Source organism: Hyperolius riggenbachi, chromosome 4 (genome assembly GCF_040937935.1).
Source record: "Hyperolius riggenbachi isolate aHypRig1 chromosome 4, aHypRig1.pri, whole genome shotgun sequence".
Classification (NCBI taxonomy): Eukaryota; Metazoa; Chordata; class Amphibia; order Anura; family Hyperoliidae; genus Hyperolius; species Hyperolius riggenbachi.
In genome coordinates, this window is record NC_090649.1 from 203792596 (window position 1) to 203809257 (window position 16662).

At 42.7% G+C, this 16662-nt stretch overlaps 1 protein-coding gene across 3 annotated transcripts in view; it reads right to left on the bottom strand.

Annotated features, from left to right (window-relative positions):
- RUBCN (rubicon autophagy regulator) overlaps window positions 1–16662 on the bottom strand; it is a 69141-nt gene that overhangs the window by 22075 nt on the left and 30404 nt on the right. For 2 of the 3 annotated variants that reach the window (XM_068281264.1, XM_068281263.1), the window contains exons 5-12: window positions 15881–15987; window positions 13402–13555; window positions 12652–13104; window positions 9821–9865; window positions 6752–6826; window positions 5041–5156; window positions 4348–4543; window positions 2359–2460 (exon numbers count right to left, since the gene is read on the bottom strand). In XM_068281264.1, the coding sequence (XP_068137365.1) occupies window positions 2359–2460; window positions 4348–4543; window positions 5041–5156; window positions 6752–6826; window positions 9821–9865; window positions 12652–13104; window positions 13402–13555; window positions 15881–15987 (1248 nt within the window). The remainder of the gene's footprint in view (window positions 1–2358; window positions 2461–4347; window positions 4544–5040; window positions 5157–6751; window positions 6827–9820; window positions 9866–12651; window positions 13105–13401; window positions 13556–15880; window positions 15988–16662) is intronic. The other variant, XM_068281265.1, reaches the window with a different exon arrangement.

The window sequence follows — 16662 nt, forward strand, 5'->3', positions numbered from 1 at the left end:
AAAGTGTGTGGACACTGCAGAGAGGAGGAGGAGGTCCCGAGGGATGTGACGCAAGTCTTCCTGCAGGCTGGCTGTGCTATGTTTACAATTCACGCTTCCTTGTTGAGAAGCTGCTGCCGCTGCTAGGTGTCTGTGTGCAGATATTAGATGTTGTAAATTCCTATCCCCGCAAATTGACAGGCTGAACTTTGCTATGTTAGTGCAGTTTCACATGCCCGCAGCCCCCCTTCCCCTCAGTCTGCAGAATGAATAGCTTTTCAGAGAAACGCTGGGACACTGGAGGCTTGGAGTGATTGTCTAGTGCAGGGCAAACCGGCTGACCGTTCAGACAAGCAGCCAGGTTGGACCAGGAGCAGAGGAAAGCTGGTATTATTATTATTGTTGTAGAAAAAGAAATCCTTTGATCAAGCTGTGCACTGTTTGCAGATCTTTGCATTCAATTATATCTTGTCAATAGCAGTCTGCTCACTGGTATTGAACTTTGTTGTGCTACTTTCACTGCCACTACAGAGGGACAACATGTCCCAGCTTTTTCTGGCCTAATATTTAATAGAAAAGTATGTACGTTCTGACTTAAGAACGGATTCAGGTTAAGAACGAACCTTCAGTCCCTATCTCGTTTGTTAACCAGGGACTACCTGTATTCCCTATAAACTAATCAAGCCTCGCCCACTGCTTTTCAGAGTGCCTTGGCATTTTCAGACAGTAGCAAGGGCTTATGGGATCTCAGTCTGGGCAGGAGGAGGGGGAGGCGTTACTAGCCAGAGATTTCAGAGGCAGAGGGGAGGAGGGAGAATTAGGTTTTCACAGGCTGAGGGCTGGAGATGCAGATCAGCTTGCCTGTGTGTAATGTTTACAAACAGAACATGGCCGCTGTCATTGTATCACAGGAAGTAATAATCATATTCTGTTTAAGCTGTTTGCAGCTAGATTTGCTGTGTAAACTATCTAAACTGTAGATAAGATATATATATATATATATATATATATATATAGTGTAACAGTTAGTTTTTCATCTCGGATACGCTTTAAGGGCCACTTCTATCAACGAAGCAAATAAGACGGAGTCAAAAATGTAAAAGCAGCTAAAAACCTTAAACTGCACTTAGCGTTATTGCATTCGAGGGCCAGGGCTCAACAGCAAAGCAGCCCCAGTCTCAACCAACACCGCTAAGGATAGGGAGCTCATACCTGAACAACTCAGACTGTGTGCACAGCCTGGGAGTACTGATTGATGGGAAATTAAGCTTCAGGAATCAAATCTCAGCTGTTGTGAAACATTCCTTCTTTCATCGAAGGAATATTGCAAGGATTAAACACCTAATTCCTTCAGAGGATCTTCCAACGCTAGTTCATGCCTTCGTCACATCAAGGTTAGACTACTGCAACGTCCTCTACACATGCCTGCATAAGAAAGACTTACGCCGCCTGCAAGTAGTACAGAATGCCGCCGCAAGGCTGTAACAAGCCAACCCCGCCATAGCTACATAACACCAACCCTGTGCTCACTCCACTGGCTACAGATAAAATGGAGAATTCTGTTTAAGATTGGCTTACTGACAGTTGGCTGATGGTGTAATGGTTAAGGGCTCTGCCTCTGACACAGGAGACCAGGGTTCGAATCTCGGCTCTGCCTGTTCAGTAAGCCAGCACTAATTCAGTAGGAGACCTTTGGCAAGTCTCCCTTACACTGCTACTGCCAATAGAGCGCGCCCTAGTGGCTGCTGCTCTGCTCTGGCGCTTTGAGTCCGCAAGGAGAAAAGCGCAATATAAATGTTATTTGTCTTGTCTTGTCAATCCTTGCACAATCTGGGTCCTGGATACCTGAAGGACTTGTTGCAACTGCATCACACCCCCCACAGTCTTAGATCAAAAGGACGTAACACCTTGGTCACCCCCAGAGTCCACCTCAAAACCTTTGGAAACAGAGCCTTTTGTCATGCTGCCCCTACACTTTGGAACTCCCTGCCACACCCAATCAGGACAGCTCCATCCTTGGAAGCATTTAAGTCTAAACTGAAAACCTACCTCTTCAGTCTGGCATTCATGAACATCTCCTCTGTAACACAACCCAGCCTGCAACCCTGTATTAATCTGAGACACAACTATGCGCTTTGAGTCCTATGGGAGAAAAGTGCTTTACAAATGTTATTGCATTGTATTGTATTGTATTCCCTGCCTGTGTTGTGGCAGCTCTGCTGTACTGACAGCACAGCCTTATGGGAAATAGAATGTGGTCTCTATTGATATTAGTGGGCCTGACCTGGGAAAAGATACTGGTGATGAAAATGAACAGTGATATCCTTTCAGTGAATACTCTGGTATCACACAATAAACATCTATATGACAATAATGCACCTTTAATCTCTAACTGATCTCCTTCAGCTCCAGAACCAGAATCAGACAGCCGAGCTGAGTCACGTGAGCTTATTTGTGAACTGCTATCCGTCACACAGACACCTGTAAAACAAAGGAGAAAGTTCCATGCAAAATAATGAAAAGTTGAAGCATATGAAAAGTAATTCATCATAGATGTTTGGATCGGCTTCCTCCAGGTACTCCTCTATTCTCTTTAGATGAGAAACACAAAGGCAGGTTAACTGTCTTCTCAAAATAAGCTCCAAAACTGGGACAGAGACATTAGATTATTTGCCCCTTTAATGGCAAGTTAATGACTTCAAGTCATGTTTTTTGTAAAGCACTGCAAAAATGAATCACTAGGTGCATTATGTGTAACACGCTGGTCTGTCTTACCGACAATAGAGCCATCTAGTGGTCTTTTTCAATATTGCATTTTAAACTGTTGATTATTCTCTACAATATTGCTACACTGTAAAACAAACTGGCTAAAGGATGTTTTAAAATAAGGAGGATGCCATTTTGCTGCCTTTAACAAATGAATAAATACTGTAGTTGCCTGACTAACGCTGATCATTTGGCTGCTGTTGTGGTTTCCTACACCTGAAACATACAGCCACGGAAGTCAGAATACAGCTCTGCATATTTACTTTCGGTCAGTGATAGGGATATTCATTGTAATGTAAATAAGTCTAAGGAAAAAATGTTTCATAAGTTTGCCACATAATGCAGAACAGCTCAATTTAAAAACAGCCACATTACCTGAAGAAGGTAGTCAGATTTAAAGCTGACCTGAACTTCCTCTCTGCTCTAAAAGATACGCAACAGCATAATACCCTTTAAAGAAAAACATTTCTTTGTTACAGCTGATACAAATCCTGCAATAAATCTGCAGCGTGTCCACTTCCTGCTTTCATTGAAGCAGCCTTTTGTTAACATACTAGGTGTACAAATTAGCTGCTCTGCCATGGCAGAGGAGATTCCTGAGCTGACACAGCTGAGAGATCAAATTACATTGGTGATTAATCACAGATAAGGGGGAAATGGGCTAAACTCTCTAAATACATACAGGGTGCATTTCTCTAGGTTTTCCTTCTGTCCTGTGCAAGAGTTCAGGTCTACTTTAAGCATATTCTACAATGTTACATAAAGTAAAGGTGGCCACTAATTATACAATTTACTGATCAATCGATTACAAACGATTCTTCGTATGAACGATTGCAAATGATTGATGGGGGCCACTAATGGACAAAAATGTCCTAACCAATCAGATTAATCAAATCGAATTTCAGTTCAATCCCATCAATCTGATTGGATTGGTTAGGATATTTTTGTCCATTAGTGGTGCCAGAGAATCATTTACGATTGTTCATACGAAGAATTGTTCGTAATCGATCATTCAGTATCATTAGTAACCACCTTAAGTTGTGACTATAGGCTGTAACTGCTTACTGTACACTGGTATAAAAATCCACATGGCCTTGCAGAAGTCACAAGTTCAGTGTAAAAACAGAGATTCTGGCTGAAGAGCATTAACTTGTGTCTTCTTCCTTTTGACAACCCAAACATAGCAAGGAATAGAATATCATTGATTGACAGATTGAGGACATGTGACAAACATACTGACTGCCATAGATAATCAGAAACCAGTTACGTCACCAGGAAAAAATGGTGGCTCTGACTTGGCAGTTAGATACGTCCATTCACCTGTAATACAAAGTACCGGTACTTCTGCAGGATACAACAGGTTCTGTGGACTCCTGTGCTGGCACAAAGTAAAATGTAGCTTTTAAAAGTTTAAGAAGCATATGAAAAAAAAATGTGCATGATGCTTCCACAGTCTGTTTCAATCACGCAGTATTTCACTGCATGCAAATACATTCCATACACAGCAATGACTCCATGTTGAAGTAGCAAATGATGGATTGACATTTTTTTTTCTATTTTCCCTTTCTGGTTCAGTACGAATACAATTCCTCTGAAACTCACTGCTGGATTGTTCATCATTGCTTGCTGCTTTCTGGGTTCGGATTTGTAGTCGCCTCAGGTGAATTTTCTGTTTCAGCTCCCGTATCTCGCGATCACTGTCCTCTTCCTCTTCCTGAAGCTGGCGGCTCATCATATTACACTTCATGAGCTCAATTGCTGCGATAAGGGACTCAGAAATGCTGAAGTGGGCATTTTCCTATGCATAGAAAATAATAAGACTTATGTCCCACCCGTATGTTTTTTATGACATTTTAAATTAAAGCGAATCTAAATCTAAACTGGAAATTAAACTTATAGGATAAACAATTGTTTCAACAGAACTAACAATGATAAATAAATCTGGGTTTAAAGATTGAACTGTCTTCACTGGCATGAGCACAGGCTCTGGTCTCTGATATTCTTTTTACACTTCCTGATCACGGTGATTGGTTCACAGTGATCAGGAATTCAGGAGCCAATGAAAACTGTTCCTGACCGAATTCCAGAGCGCAGTTGTCTTTAGACAGCTGAGCTCTGTGCCGGCAGAGACGCGCTATTGGGTTCCGTGCTCGGGGGGGGGGGGGGGGGGGGGGGGTGTTAAAATAAGCCACATCAGGCTTAGGCGGCCACGAATGTGATGTAGTTTTAACTACATGTGGTCTGGAGCGGTTGAGAATTCACACCTGAATTTAAAAACTCCAAGCTTTGCAATACCTTCTCCAAATCAGCACAGCTGCCAAAATCCTGCTCGGAGAGATAACTGATTAATGACTGTCCCTCTGATGGTCTTCGAAATATTCCTTCTGCTGAGCTCAAATACTGTGCGCTATCTACAAACAAAAGCAGGAATAACCAGGTATTATCATTCACGATTATGATTGGTTAAAATTTCACAGCAATGTTTTTAACGTTAATTGGAAAAGGAAGACAGCAAGCTGCAAAAAAAAATTGCAGAAATATAGCACAGGAGGTCAACAGACAGCAAGGGCTATCATAAATGGGATAAACAAAAAATACCATATCCAACTGTTCCGTCTCCCTTTCACCAACAACATTGTTTTCATGAAGAGCTACATGACACTAAGTTTCAGCAGTAGGTAAATCTTTAGGCAAAGTTTACCCGCAATACTGTTTCTCAATAGGCTCTCAAATCTCAAAAGATATTACACATGTGAATGCTGTTGTACAAGCTTGTGCATAGAGGTCATCTAGACAGGAATGGTTTATTCTAGAGACTGTGCGTGTCCAACATGCAGTGTACACATGGAAGATGATCGAATGTACATTGCCGTGGCCAATGTCTGGACAAATAGGTTTCCTGCTCTCAATATGCACACAAAGAAGCTTGACAGTTGTGTACCGAACACTAGTCTGTGGAGGACTCCAATAAGGTATATTTGCATGACCAGAGAGATGTAAGGCACAAAAATAGTTTAAGAAATGTAGGAAAGGAGCACACCACATGACATGAGCAGGGACACAAAGCAATGTGACTGAACCAGAGTGCTGTGAAATAGCACACTGTAGATCAGTATATAGAGGCAAGCTTACTTTACAACCTATATGTTTCGCCAACATCATCACGGCCACATGGTTGAAATTAGGGCACCAAAAGTCAAATTGCTGTGACCGTGCAGGATGCACTGAAGACATGTACGAGTAGCACGTCTTTCGTGGTCACAGTAATATGACTTAAGACTTCCTACTACACCCACATGGACTTGAGGATACTGGTAGGGTCTGGTGAAACATGTAAGCTGTATTGTGGGTATTGCAACATGTGAAGTATCTTTGGAGCCCATCGACAAACAAATTCTGGTGTTTGGATCAATCCTTCCTCATACCAGAGCAGTCTATATAAATAGAAAACCCAGAATGAGTATACAGTGCAGTTTGGATTAACACCACTATCCTAAACTACATCTACATGCAAGGATACCTCAGTTATGTAGACTATAACCTGTGTCGGAACTTGTCAATTCTGTTTGCGTGTGCGTTTACTAGGAGCTTCTGCATTTTCTTTCCACACATCTCAACTGAGGCAAAAGTTTTTAAGATGGGGCATACAGTATGTTTTATATTCCTTACCTTTTTAAGTATTGTTACTAATAAGTGAAAGATTGTATTCAATATCAGTGACTTGTGCAGAGTGATTTTTTTTTTTTAGAAAGGTCTATACATATTACCAGTTGCTCAAGCCCACTCACAATTTATTTACAAGTATAGCAGCTGTACTTGTTATCTATCTGGGTTTGTGTCCACCATCTTTGGAGCAGATCGGAGATCCCTAATAGAGGGTGGGTAGTAGTGATATTAGAATCTACCTTGATTTGGATTTTTGGAATAAGACTTGATTTAGAAGACTGGCTTTAAAGGATTTATCAAGGTCTATATTTTATCTATAAAAACCCTGTCCACCACGTACCATATTCCGAGCCATCACCATTTGCTTTTGCATGAAACGATGGACTGCCTCTTCTAAACAGATCAGCATGAGACTCTAGTTACAGGGAAAGAGAAAGGAGAAGTATAAAAAGCACCATTACAACACTTCTTACATCATAAATACACAGTGCATGCAAATGAAAGTAATCTGCCAACATAAACCTATAAATACACCAAATATATTTTTTTTCACAAGATTTGTAAAGATGACACATTAGGCGATTTACCAATAGAGATGCTGGGTGAAGAAAAGTGCAGTGAAGCTCTGCTTATTTTAGAGAGCCAAACGTTAGAGGAGCCTTTCTCAACCTATTTTTCCGGGAGGAACACTACAAATGCGTTTTGGATCTCAAGGAACCCCTGCAAGTAATTTTTGGGTCTCAAGGAACCGCTGAATTTTTTTGCAGGTGGCTGTTTATGTCACTACCCCCGATTACAGTGCCCTTCATTATAATGTCTCCTTATTTTAGTGCTTTTTAATAATGTGCTCATTATTCTTCTGAATTTAATGCTTTTTACAGAAACCCCTATTATAGTGTGCTCCCTATCACACACCAAACCCCCACGATGGGGGAAAATGCCAAGGAACCCCTACAGAGTACTCAAGGAACCCTGGTTGAGAAAGCCCGCTTTAGAGCGTCCCAAAAGTTCCCTTTCTTTAATATCCATCAGATCAGAATCAATATGGCTTCACTTCACAGATTTTAACCACGCATCTTTAAACTTGATAGCTTACAACATGTAAAGGTATAGCACTTCTATACGGTCACAAAACAGACAACACATTACACAGTTACAATTAAATGTCTATAGCAGGACATGGACTGAAATAATAAATACAATGGCAATTGCCACAACAGAAAAGAAAAATGAATGAAATGACTATACATGCAAGGTGCAAAGACAGGTCACCTAGCTAGCAGAAGCACTGGAGCTTGCATAACTACTGAGCAAATAGTGTGATATCGCTCACATTACCAGTATAAACCTAACTGATGTCTTGCCAAACAAGTCAGTTTAAGGTGGCAACATTTTTCATGATGTTCAAATGAAGAAAGTGGGGTATAGGCCACTTCCCTACCAGCAAACAAAATGGGAGGAAGGTATGCATTTATAAAAGATGATTTAACAGCGGATAAAATACTCCCCTCTCGCACATTTATGTAGTAGGACTGGTGGAAATACCTCCATGCCCAGACATAGATCAAAAGCACAAAAGCAAGAGGATTCTGCAGCAAGCAATGTCTGACTGTCTTTCGGATTTGCTGATGATGCATAATATAATAGTGCTTGAAAATTTGTGAAACCTTTTGTATCGGTAATTTTGCTACATAAACGTAATCTGTTTTTTCATGGTAGTCCTAAATCTAGATATTGACAATGATTATATTTGGTAATTTATTGAGGAACCTGATCCACATAAGCCATGCAGTGAAGCAGCTATACTCTACACAGTTTCTGTTGAACTGCATGATGTAGGATGATGTAAGGCTTTTTCTAAGTGAGTTTTTAGCAGGTTGCACATCATGCTGTGACTGCATGATGTAGGCTTTTTTTCTGTGGCAGGTTATAACAGATGATTGTCACACTGACAACTGTTTTGGGGCAACAGAGGGGTCCCTTTTGTCAAGGCAGGATATCAGCCAGTGATATTATGATGTTATATGACAAAAGGGGACCCCCCCCCCCCCCCTGTGGCCCCCAAACGATCGCCAGTGTGACAGTCATAGAACTGATTTTTTCCATGGAACAATAAATCGTCGGTTCCTTTAACCTGTCAGTGTGCAGACCCTACTTTGGATTACTGGACTTTATGTGATTGAAGGTCCAGCACCAGCAGGTACCTTGTACAAGATGTGAGGTCTTTGGGAACCAGGCTATAGCTAAAGGCATACCATGCTGTGATGCTGTTAACCAAACATTTAAAGGGGAACTGAAGAGGTATACGGAGGCTGCCATATTTATTTCCTTTTAATCAATACCAGTTGCCTGGCAGCCCTGCTGATCCTCTGCCTCTAATACTATTAGCCATTGCCCTTGAACAAGCATGCAGCAGATCAGGCATTTCAGACTTTAAAGTCAGATCTGACGAGACTAGCTGCATGCTTCTTTCTGGTGTTATTCAGATACTACTGCAGAGAAATAGACCAGCAGGGCTGCCAGGCAACTGGTATGGATTAAAAGGAAATAAATATGGCAGCCTCCATACACCTCTTACTTCAGTTCCCCTTTAAGTCCCGTTTCCACTTGTGCCAGAGTCTATCTCGCAGTCAGCACTTGTGCAGATGCGAACATGCATCAGAATCCCTCCAGCCGTGCCATGCACAGCAATAGGTATTTGGATTCGGTGTGTAAAGTAAATGCACTTGTCTCTACTTTATTTCCCTGTGCATGCAAAATTTGGACGCAGCCTATTGATTTCTATAGGCTGCAATTCCACATCATAATTTGCATGCAAGGAAGCTCTGATTCACTGCTAGTGGAAACTAGCCAAAAAAGCTACACTCCCTTGCAGACAGCTATAAGGAACTGCAACATTTTGCACACATCTCTAGACTTTCATTAGACAAGTCAGTGGAGATTACTTTATTCCATTGAAGCAAAGAGATTCAGGGCCATCTTCACTGAAAATCGCAATTGTGAGTGCAATCTTTTCACATTTTACCATGTGTTTTTTCCATGACGTTTCAAGTGATTTTTCATTTTCATGATGCAATTGCTTTTGTCATTCAACAAGTAAAGGCGTTTTTGCAGAGACTGTGCACACATGGATGGTCAGCTCATACGAAAGGTGACGTCCAGCAGCTAATGTCCAGACAATATTGCCTCCTATACCCCACTGCCTTGTCAGTTTCCGTGGGCTGATACAATAAAACACAATTTACCATACTCTGAATAGGAAATATAAATCCTCAGCAAAAGGATGCTACCAAATTCAGAATGGCCATTAGGAATGGTTAGTATGGAAATCTGGTACTATGTCTCTTGGGTCAGTGTTATGCCAATATCACCAGTGCTTCTGTCATTCATATGGTAACAGATGCTGGACCTGCCACAGGATCCTCCAATATAATAGTGATATTCCGGTCACTTCCTAATGCCAGCAGGAAAAGCATTAAAGCAAGAAAACAGATTATAGCAATACTATACATATACCAGTATTTACAAATAAAATGAGGTCACTCTAAAATCATAATTCGGGTATAGAAAACAGCGCGACAGCAGTCACAATAGTAAATGTTTAAAGCTGGTGACATGGCCTTTAAAATAATGTCTACAGAAGTGTCTGAAAGCTTGACTATTAGTTATTCTGCACCTCTTAGGGCCCTTCTCCACTTACAGCGGGTGTGAGGCTGAATCGCAACTTGCTAGTGATTTTTGAATTGCTAGGGTTGCCACTTTAACATAGGAATCGCGGTATGTATTTTCCACTACCACAATTCGATTTTTTACAAAAGCGCAATCGCGCCTCGGAGCAATTTTTACCACGATTTTGCAATGCAAGTGCATTGCATATGCAAAATTGCGATCACGTTAAAAAATAGTGACAAGGCACAATTGCTAGCGTTTAGAAATTGTGATTGCTAGTGGCCAAGGGCCCTTAATGAGCTCTACCTGAAGTCTTAATTTGTTAAAGAGAACCCGAGGTAGGGTTCTAAGAATGATATCTGCATATAGAGGCTGGGTCTGCCTATACTGCCCAGCCTCTGTTGCCATCTCAATCCCCCCTAAGTTCCCCTGTGTTCTGCTGTCCCCCATAAATCACAGTCGCGCTGTCGACACGCAGCGTGTCGCAGCGGGCTGTGTTTACCTAGGTAGTGTCACTCTCGCCGCTCCCCCCGCCTTCTGCATAGCTCCCGTCCCCACCAGCGTCCCTTCCCTCCACAGTGACTGGAGGGGAGGGACGCGGGTGGGGACCGGAGCTATGCAGGAGGAGCGGCGAGTGACACTAGATAGGTAAACACAGCACGCTGCGTGTCGACAGCACGGCTGTGATTTATGGGTGACAGCAGAGCGCAGGGGGAACTTAGGGGGGATTGAGATAGCAAAAGAGGCTGGGCAGTATAGGCAAACACAGTCTCTGTGTGCAGATATTCTTAGAACCCCACCTCGGGTTCTCTTTAAGGTCACTGATGTACCACCCCTTGGGGTATATTCAGTAAATCTTGGTAATTTTAACGTGTCCGGGCAGCACACATTGAGTTTACTGGGCTTTATGCAAATTACCCAACACATTGTGTAATTTGCCTTATTTACTTAAACATAAAAAAAAGCTAATAATAGCAAAATTCAAATACCAAAATGAACTGCAAGACAAGCATCTAACCAGAAGCCACTATTCACTATTCATTGATTTTACCCTGTACGTCAGATGTTAGCCTAGTGTGATGATTTTATGTACAGGTAAGATCTGACCCTGTTTAATTTGGCGATTTGTCAGGTTAATAGGTAAATGCATAGTATTGGCCTGGTACAGCATTGGACATACAGTATTTCACCAATGTGATTAAAAGCATATAATATAGCAGTGCTTACAACAAGTCTGATCAAACGCCATCAGTTTACTTTTCAGAGTGGTGAAACTGAGGGTTGTGTCACGCTACAATGTGTGTATGTGTTAACATATGCGTTTTTCTTCATGTGTCACTGAGCATTTGCATTTTTACCAACTATCATTTACGCATCATACTGAATGTTTAAAAATGCAATGCAGAGCAAAAAAAATGCAAATAGGCAAGTCTTTAAAACCGAGCATAGTGTTCTTTTGGAAAGTAGTATGCAATGGAGTTTTAAAATAGATTGTATGCAGAAAAATGCTCACAAAGCGTGATAGAGCCCTTAAGCAAGGTCAAAATTTGTCAGGTAACCGATGCTGCTAGAACTGCAGGGATGTGAGCATGTGTGCACTTCTACAGCATAACGCTATGAAAGCACGCACACACTTCCCACTGTATCTGAAGTGGGCAAGACCTCTCAAAAGTCTTCTATTTGAAGCTTCAATAATTCTCAAGTTTACCCATAACTATAGCATCCTGAAATTAGAGGTACGTGGTTACTCCTTAGACTACCATTTCATCACTTGAGTACCTGCTACTCTCCTACCCTACTAAAACATATATTACTATGCACCCACTGGGAAGATTTTGTCACTTCCTCTCTTCAGTAACTAAGACAGGAAATGCATTACTTTCTGTTCTCAGAGGCTGTGAATGGGAGTGAGAGAACATTTCTGTAACTGTAACTCCAACAATAAAAATTTGACTGAGGTTCTAATCTTTCCCCATTCCATGAAAACTAAAGAAATCATTTTAACTGGACCTCCACATTAAAGGACTTCCGAGGCCAAAATTAAGAAAATCACACTGTACCTTTTTATTAGCAGAATCCACGGAGGACGTCCTGCCCGTCCTCCACTCCGTTCCGCCATCAATGCAGGTCTTTCCGTTCCCCTATGGCTTGGCCCGACCCCACCAAACGGGTCGCATCGATTCCACCTCTAAGATGGCCGCCGCCATGCTCCGCGGCTGCGCAGTATGCTTTGCACTTGGGGAGCACGCATGGGACCTAATACGTGGCGGGCAATAGGCTGCGCAGTCGCGCTAGCGGCAAAGCGTACTGCGCAGCCGTGGAGCATGGCGGCGCCATCTTAGAGGTGGAATCGATGCGACCCGTTTGGTGGGGTCGGGCCAAGCCATAGGGGAACGGAAAGACCTGCATTGATGGCAGAACGGAGCGGAGGACGGGCAGGACGTCCTCCGTGGATTCTGCTAATAAAAAGATACTGTGTGATTTTCTTAATTTTGGCCTCAGAAGTCCTTTAAGTGCAAACAAGAAACACTTAAATTATATACCCAAGGCATCTATAAAAGAAGGTCTTACCTTGGTGTTTCCCAATGGCTACATGAGTGTCAGAGTGTGAACGTATGTGGCTCTTCTTGATATGAGTCACTATATTGCTCCTCTGTCCCTCTGAAAAGCTAGAGCGGCGTGGGACAGAGAGCAGAGACATGCTGGGGTTTTGCCCTGTCGTCTGAGCAGATGTGTCTGGTTGCTGAGAAGCACTGAAGAGATTTGAGCTGTTACTGCTCTGGGTAGACGCTCTGCGGCTCATGTTTCCAATAGCCAGGTATTCTGGGCCATCATCTGCTTCACTTGTTGGGTCCTCAGGGCTTCCAGACTCCTCACTGTGGCTGGTCAAAGTGCTGATACTCATTTCGCTAACAGGAGAAAACGGTTCCTGAATTGACACATCAGGAATGGTTAGATTTGTAGGCAACGATACACCCACTTTATAAACATTATTTTGCTGATCAACCAAAGTGGAGCTCAAACCTAAAGAAAAGTGAAAAATATGAAAAACTATAAGAATTGAGAAATATATGACCCTTTATAGTCCCTGTAAAGTAATAGTTGGTTACTCATCTCGGTACACGTATTCTTACATGTACAGAAAAACAAGGTAAACGATATTGGGGCTTTGTACAGTGTTGGAATGTCTCAGCTTCCAACAAAGCTGTTCTGGGTCATCTCCAGGTCTATTAAACACTATCAGTTTGCTGACACATTCCTCATCACAGAGGCATTTCAGTCTAATGACAGCAGTAAAAGACCCACCCTGGAAATTCATACCATTGCTTGGAAGAGTGGCTGGAATCTGTAGGCTACTGTAAGAGCTGTACATGGACTGATCTGCAATCCCCGTGTATGGCATGAAGGGGGTACCGGGGAGAGCGCTGAGGCTTAAACTCTTTCTGGAAATGGTGCAGTCTCTCTTGCCAGTGAGCTGGAAAACAGACAAGGAAAAAGGCTAATTGGTGATTTTCATAAATAAAAAGCACGCTATTTAAGTATGGCAGGAATGAGGCGCGCGCGCGCACATACACACACACACACACACACACACACACACACTTTTCCACGGATGAATCTGCAGTGTTGGCCGTCAACTAGCTGAGAGAAGCTGTCAGCAATAGGAATCACAACACTGCCAGACTGAAATTCTTAAAAAAAAGTCCAACATATTTATAACTAAAAAGTGGTTGCATATGCTTCACAAGGAACTGTAAAGGAAGGCTTGCTGCATGGCAATGCACCACCTATGCGTTTTTCACAGTACAGTAGGTGCATGCACGCAAAACAAGCACATTAACAGTAAGAGTGAAGCATTCTTTTAATTGACTGTAGGCTTCACTGAATCCACTGCAGCAGCACTGTGAACCTAGCCTTACACTAACAATGATGTAGAAACAAATGCGGTAACCTCAGAGAAAATGTAGTAAGCCGCTCTCCAGAGAACACTTCAAAGGCTGTTATATATTCTCAGGGAAAACAGACATTAGCCAAGCAATTACATAAATGAAATGTGTGAAGGCCTCTCCCACCAGGTTCATCTCACAGGTCTTTCTTACATAACAGAAAAAAATAATTGTTTAAGATGGTGGGGTAGCTATACAGCGCAAGTTCCTTTGTTAAGAGCCCATTTTGGCCATTATCCCACATGTAAAGAAAAAGTGCCTACATGTCCGGATTCTAAATGCAGCAATGTGGCATTGTGGTTAGCATTCTCACCTAGCACACTGGGTTCATAGTTCAAATGCTACCCAGGGCACTATATGCATGGAGTTTTCTCCCACATCCCAAAAACATAAGTAATTTGGCTTCACCCTAAATTGGCCCTAGACTTGGATACATACACTACACGATACATGCATAGACATATGACTAGTATAGGAATTAGATTATGAGCCCCTCTGAGGGACATTTAGTGACAAGACAATATACTCTGTACAGCGCTCAGGAAGAGGTCGGCGCTATATAAATAATAATAATAATAATAATAATTCGGAACTAAGTTTGTTGCTTTAAAGTGTATTCTAGTGTTGGTTTCATGTATAGCTGTGTTTATGATACGCCTTTCCAGATTTTTGCAGATCCTTGATGCTACTTGGTTATTTCTAGTCAATAAAACTTCATGTAGCTTTTAATTTAATTTCCCTTATTGATCTTTTGCTGAAGAGCCAGCTTTAGGGCTGATTCACACTACAAACGTTTTTTAAGCGCCAGAGATTTAAAATCTCTTGTTAATGCAATGCTACGGGGGATTTTTACAAAATCACATTGCTCCAGTGTGTACACACATATAGGATAACATTAGAAAGAGCTTTTAAAATCACAAAGCTCTTAGAAAAGCTCTTGTAGTGTGAACAAGCCCTTAGAGTGAAAAGCCATCACATTTTTCTGCATGTACCAGACAAAGTAAAAATTTAGTACTCCGCTATAACACTCATGGGTAAAAAAGCCCACCCATTACAAAAATGGGCGCTAAGCTGCAGGCGCTCCCCCCATCATAACAACCCCCCGAGAAACGCGAGCACAGATGCATCCCGCTTGCCGTCCTCCACCGCTGTCTGCAGTATATGCACAGAGGGAGATAATGCTTGGTTGGCAGTTGGAAAAAGCGGTTATTTCCCACAATGTAATGAGGTTCACAGACAGCAAACTGTCAAGTCTGGAAGCAGAGACATAGGCCTCGATTCATAAAAGTGCTGTCGAGCGGGGAAAGTCGAGCGGTGAAACACCGCTGTCGGTATTTCCGCCTTCAGGGTGGTAATTCATAAAAATGTAGCTAGATGTGACAGGCGTGCAGAGATATTCCGCTGTAGGCAGGCGTTAGGCTGTCCTACGCATGCGGAAACAGGAGAAGCAGGCGGAGTCCCTCCGTGCGGTGTTCTCTCTGCAGCTGCTTGGGAGGTCTGTCCCATTCACTGCACTGTATTCCGCACGCTTCTCGCCACACCAGAGGTAGCGGTAATACCCGTCCGCATACCGCTACCTCTAATCTTTATGAATTGACTACTACTTGTTACTTTTGCTATGATAATCACCGCGCAAGGCGGCGATTTATCACTCTGCTCACGAATGTCGGCTTTTCATGCGGAAAAAGCCTTTATGAATACAGATGCTGTGTGGTCGGTAAAGTGAGCCGTTTTCAGCATTTCCGAATGCGGGAATGCTTTATGAATCGAGGCCATAGACACACACACAGACACACACAAAGACACACACCTTTTATTATATAGGATAGGTAAATGACAAGAACATGGCTCACCACAGACATGTCTATCTGGGCCAGTAACCTGGGGTTATTCTGCTCTACAGCCTCCAGACACTGAAACATGGCAGTTACATACTGGTCACTCAGCAAAAAGGCAGTTTCTACAAAATAAAGAAGTCAAAGGTTTAGCAAACAACTGTACAGTGCATGAGTTGCAGGTAATCAACAATCTTGTTATTAAAGGGGTTCTTTCGCGAAAAAAGTAGGCAGTTAAAAAATGTGACAGATGACAGATTTTGGGCCAGTCCATCTTTTTAAGGGGGATTCCCAGGGCTTTCTTTGTTTTCAACAGCATTTCCTGAACAACAGTTGCATACTTAATAGTGTGCAAGTGATTAGTGAGGCCGGCTGGTATCTTGCTATTTTGGCAGTTAACCACTCTGGCGTTCTATTGAGATCGCCAGGGCGGCTGCGGGAGGGTTTTTTTTAATTAAAAAAAAACTATTACATGCAGCCAACTGAAAGTTGGCTGCATGAAAGCCCACTAGAGGGCGCTCCGGATGCGTCCTTCTGATCGCAACAAGGAAGGCCGCAATGAGCAGCCTTCCTTGTTTCGCTTACCTCGTCGCCGTGGCGACGAGCGGAGTGACGTCATGGACGTCAGCTGCCTCCGATCCAGCCCTTAGCGCTGGCCGGAACTGTTTGTTCCGGCTACGCTGGGCTCGGGCGGCTGGGGGGACCCTCTTTCGCGCTGCGCTGCGGCGGCGATCAGGTAGCACACGCGGCTGGCAAAGTGCCGGCTGCGTGTGCTGCTTTTTATTTGACCAAAATCGTCC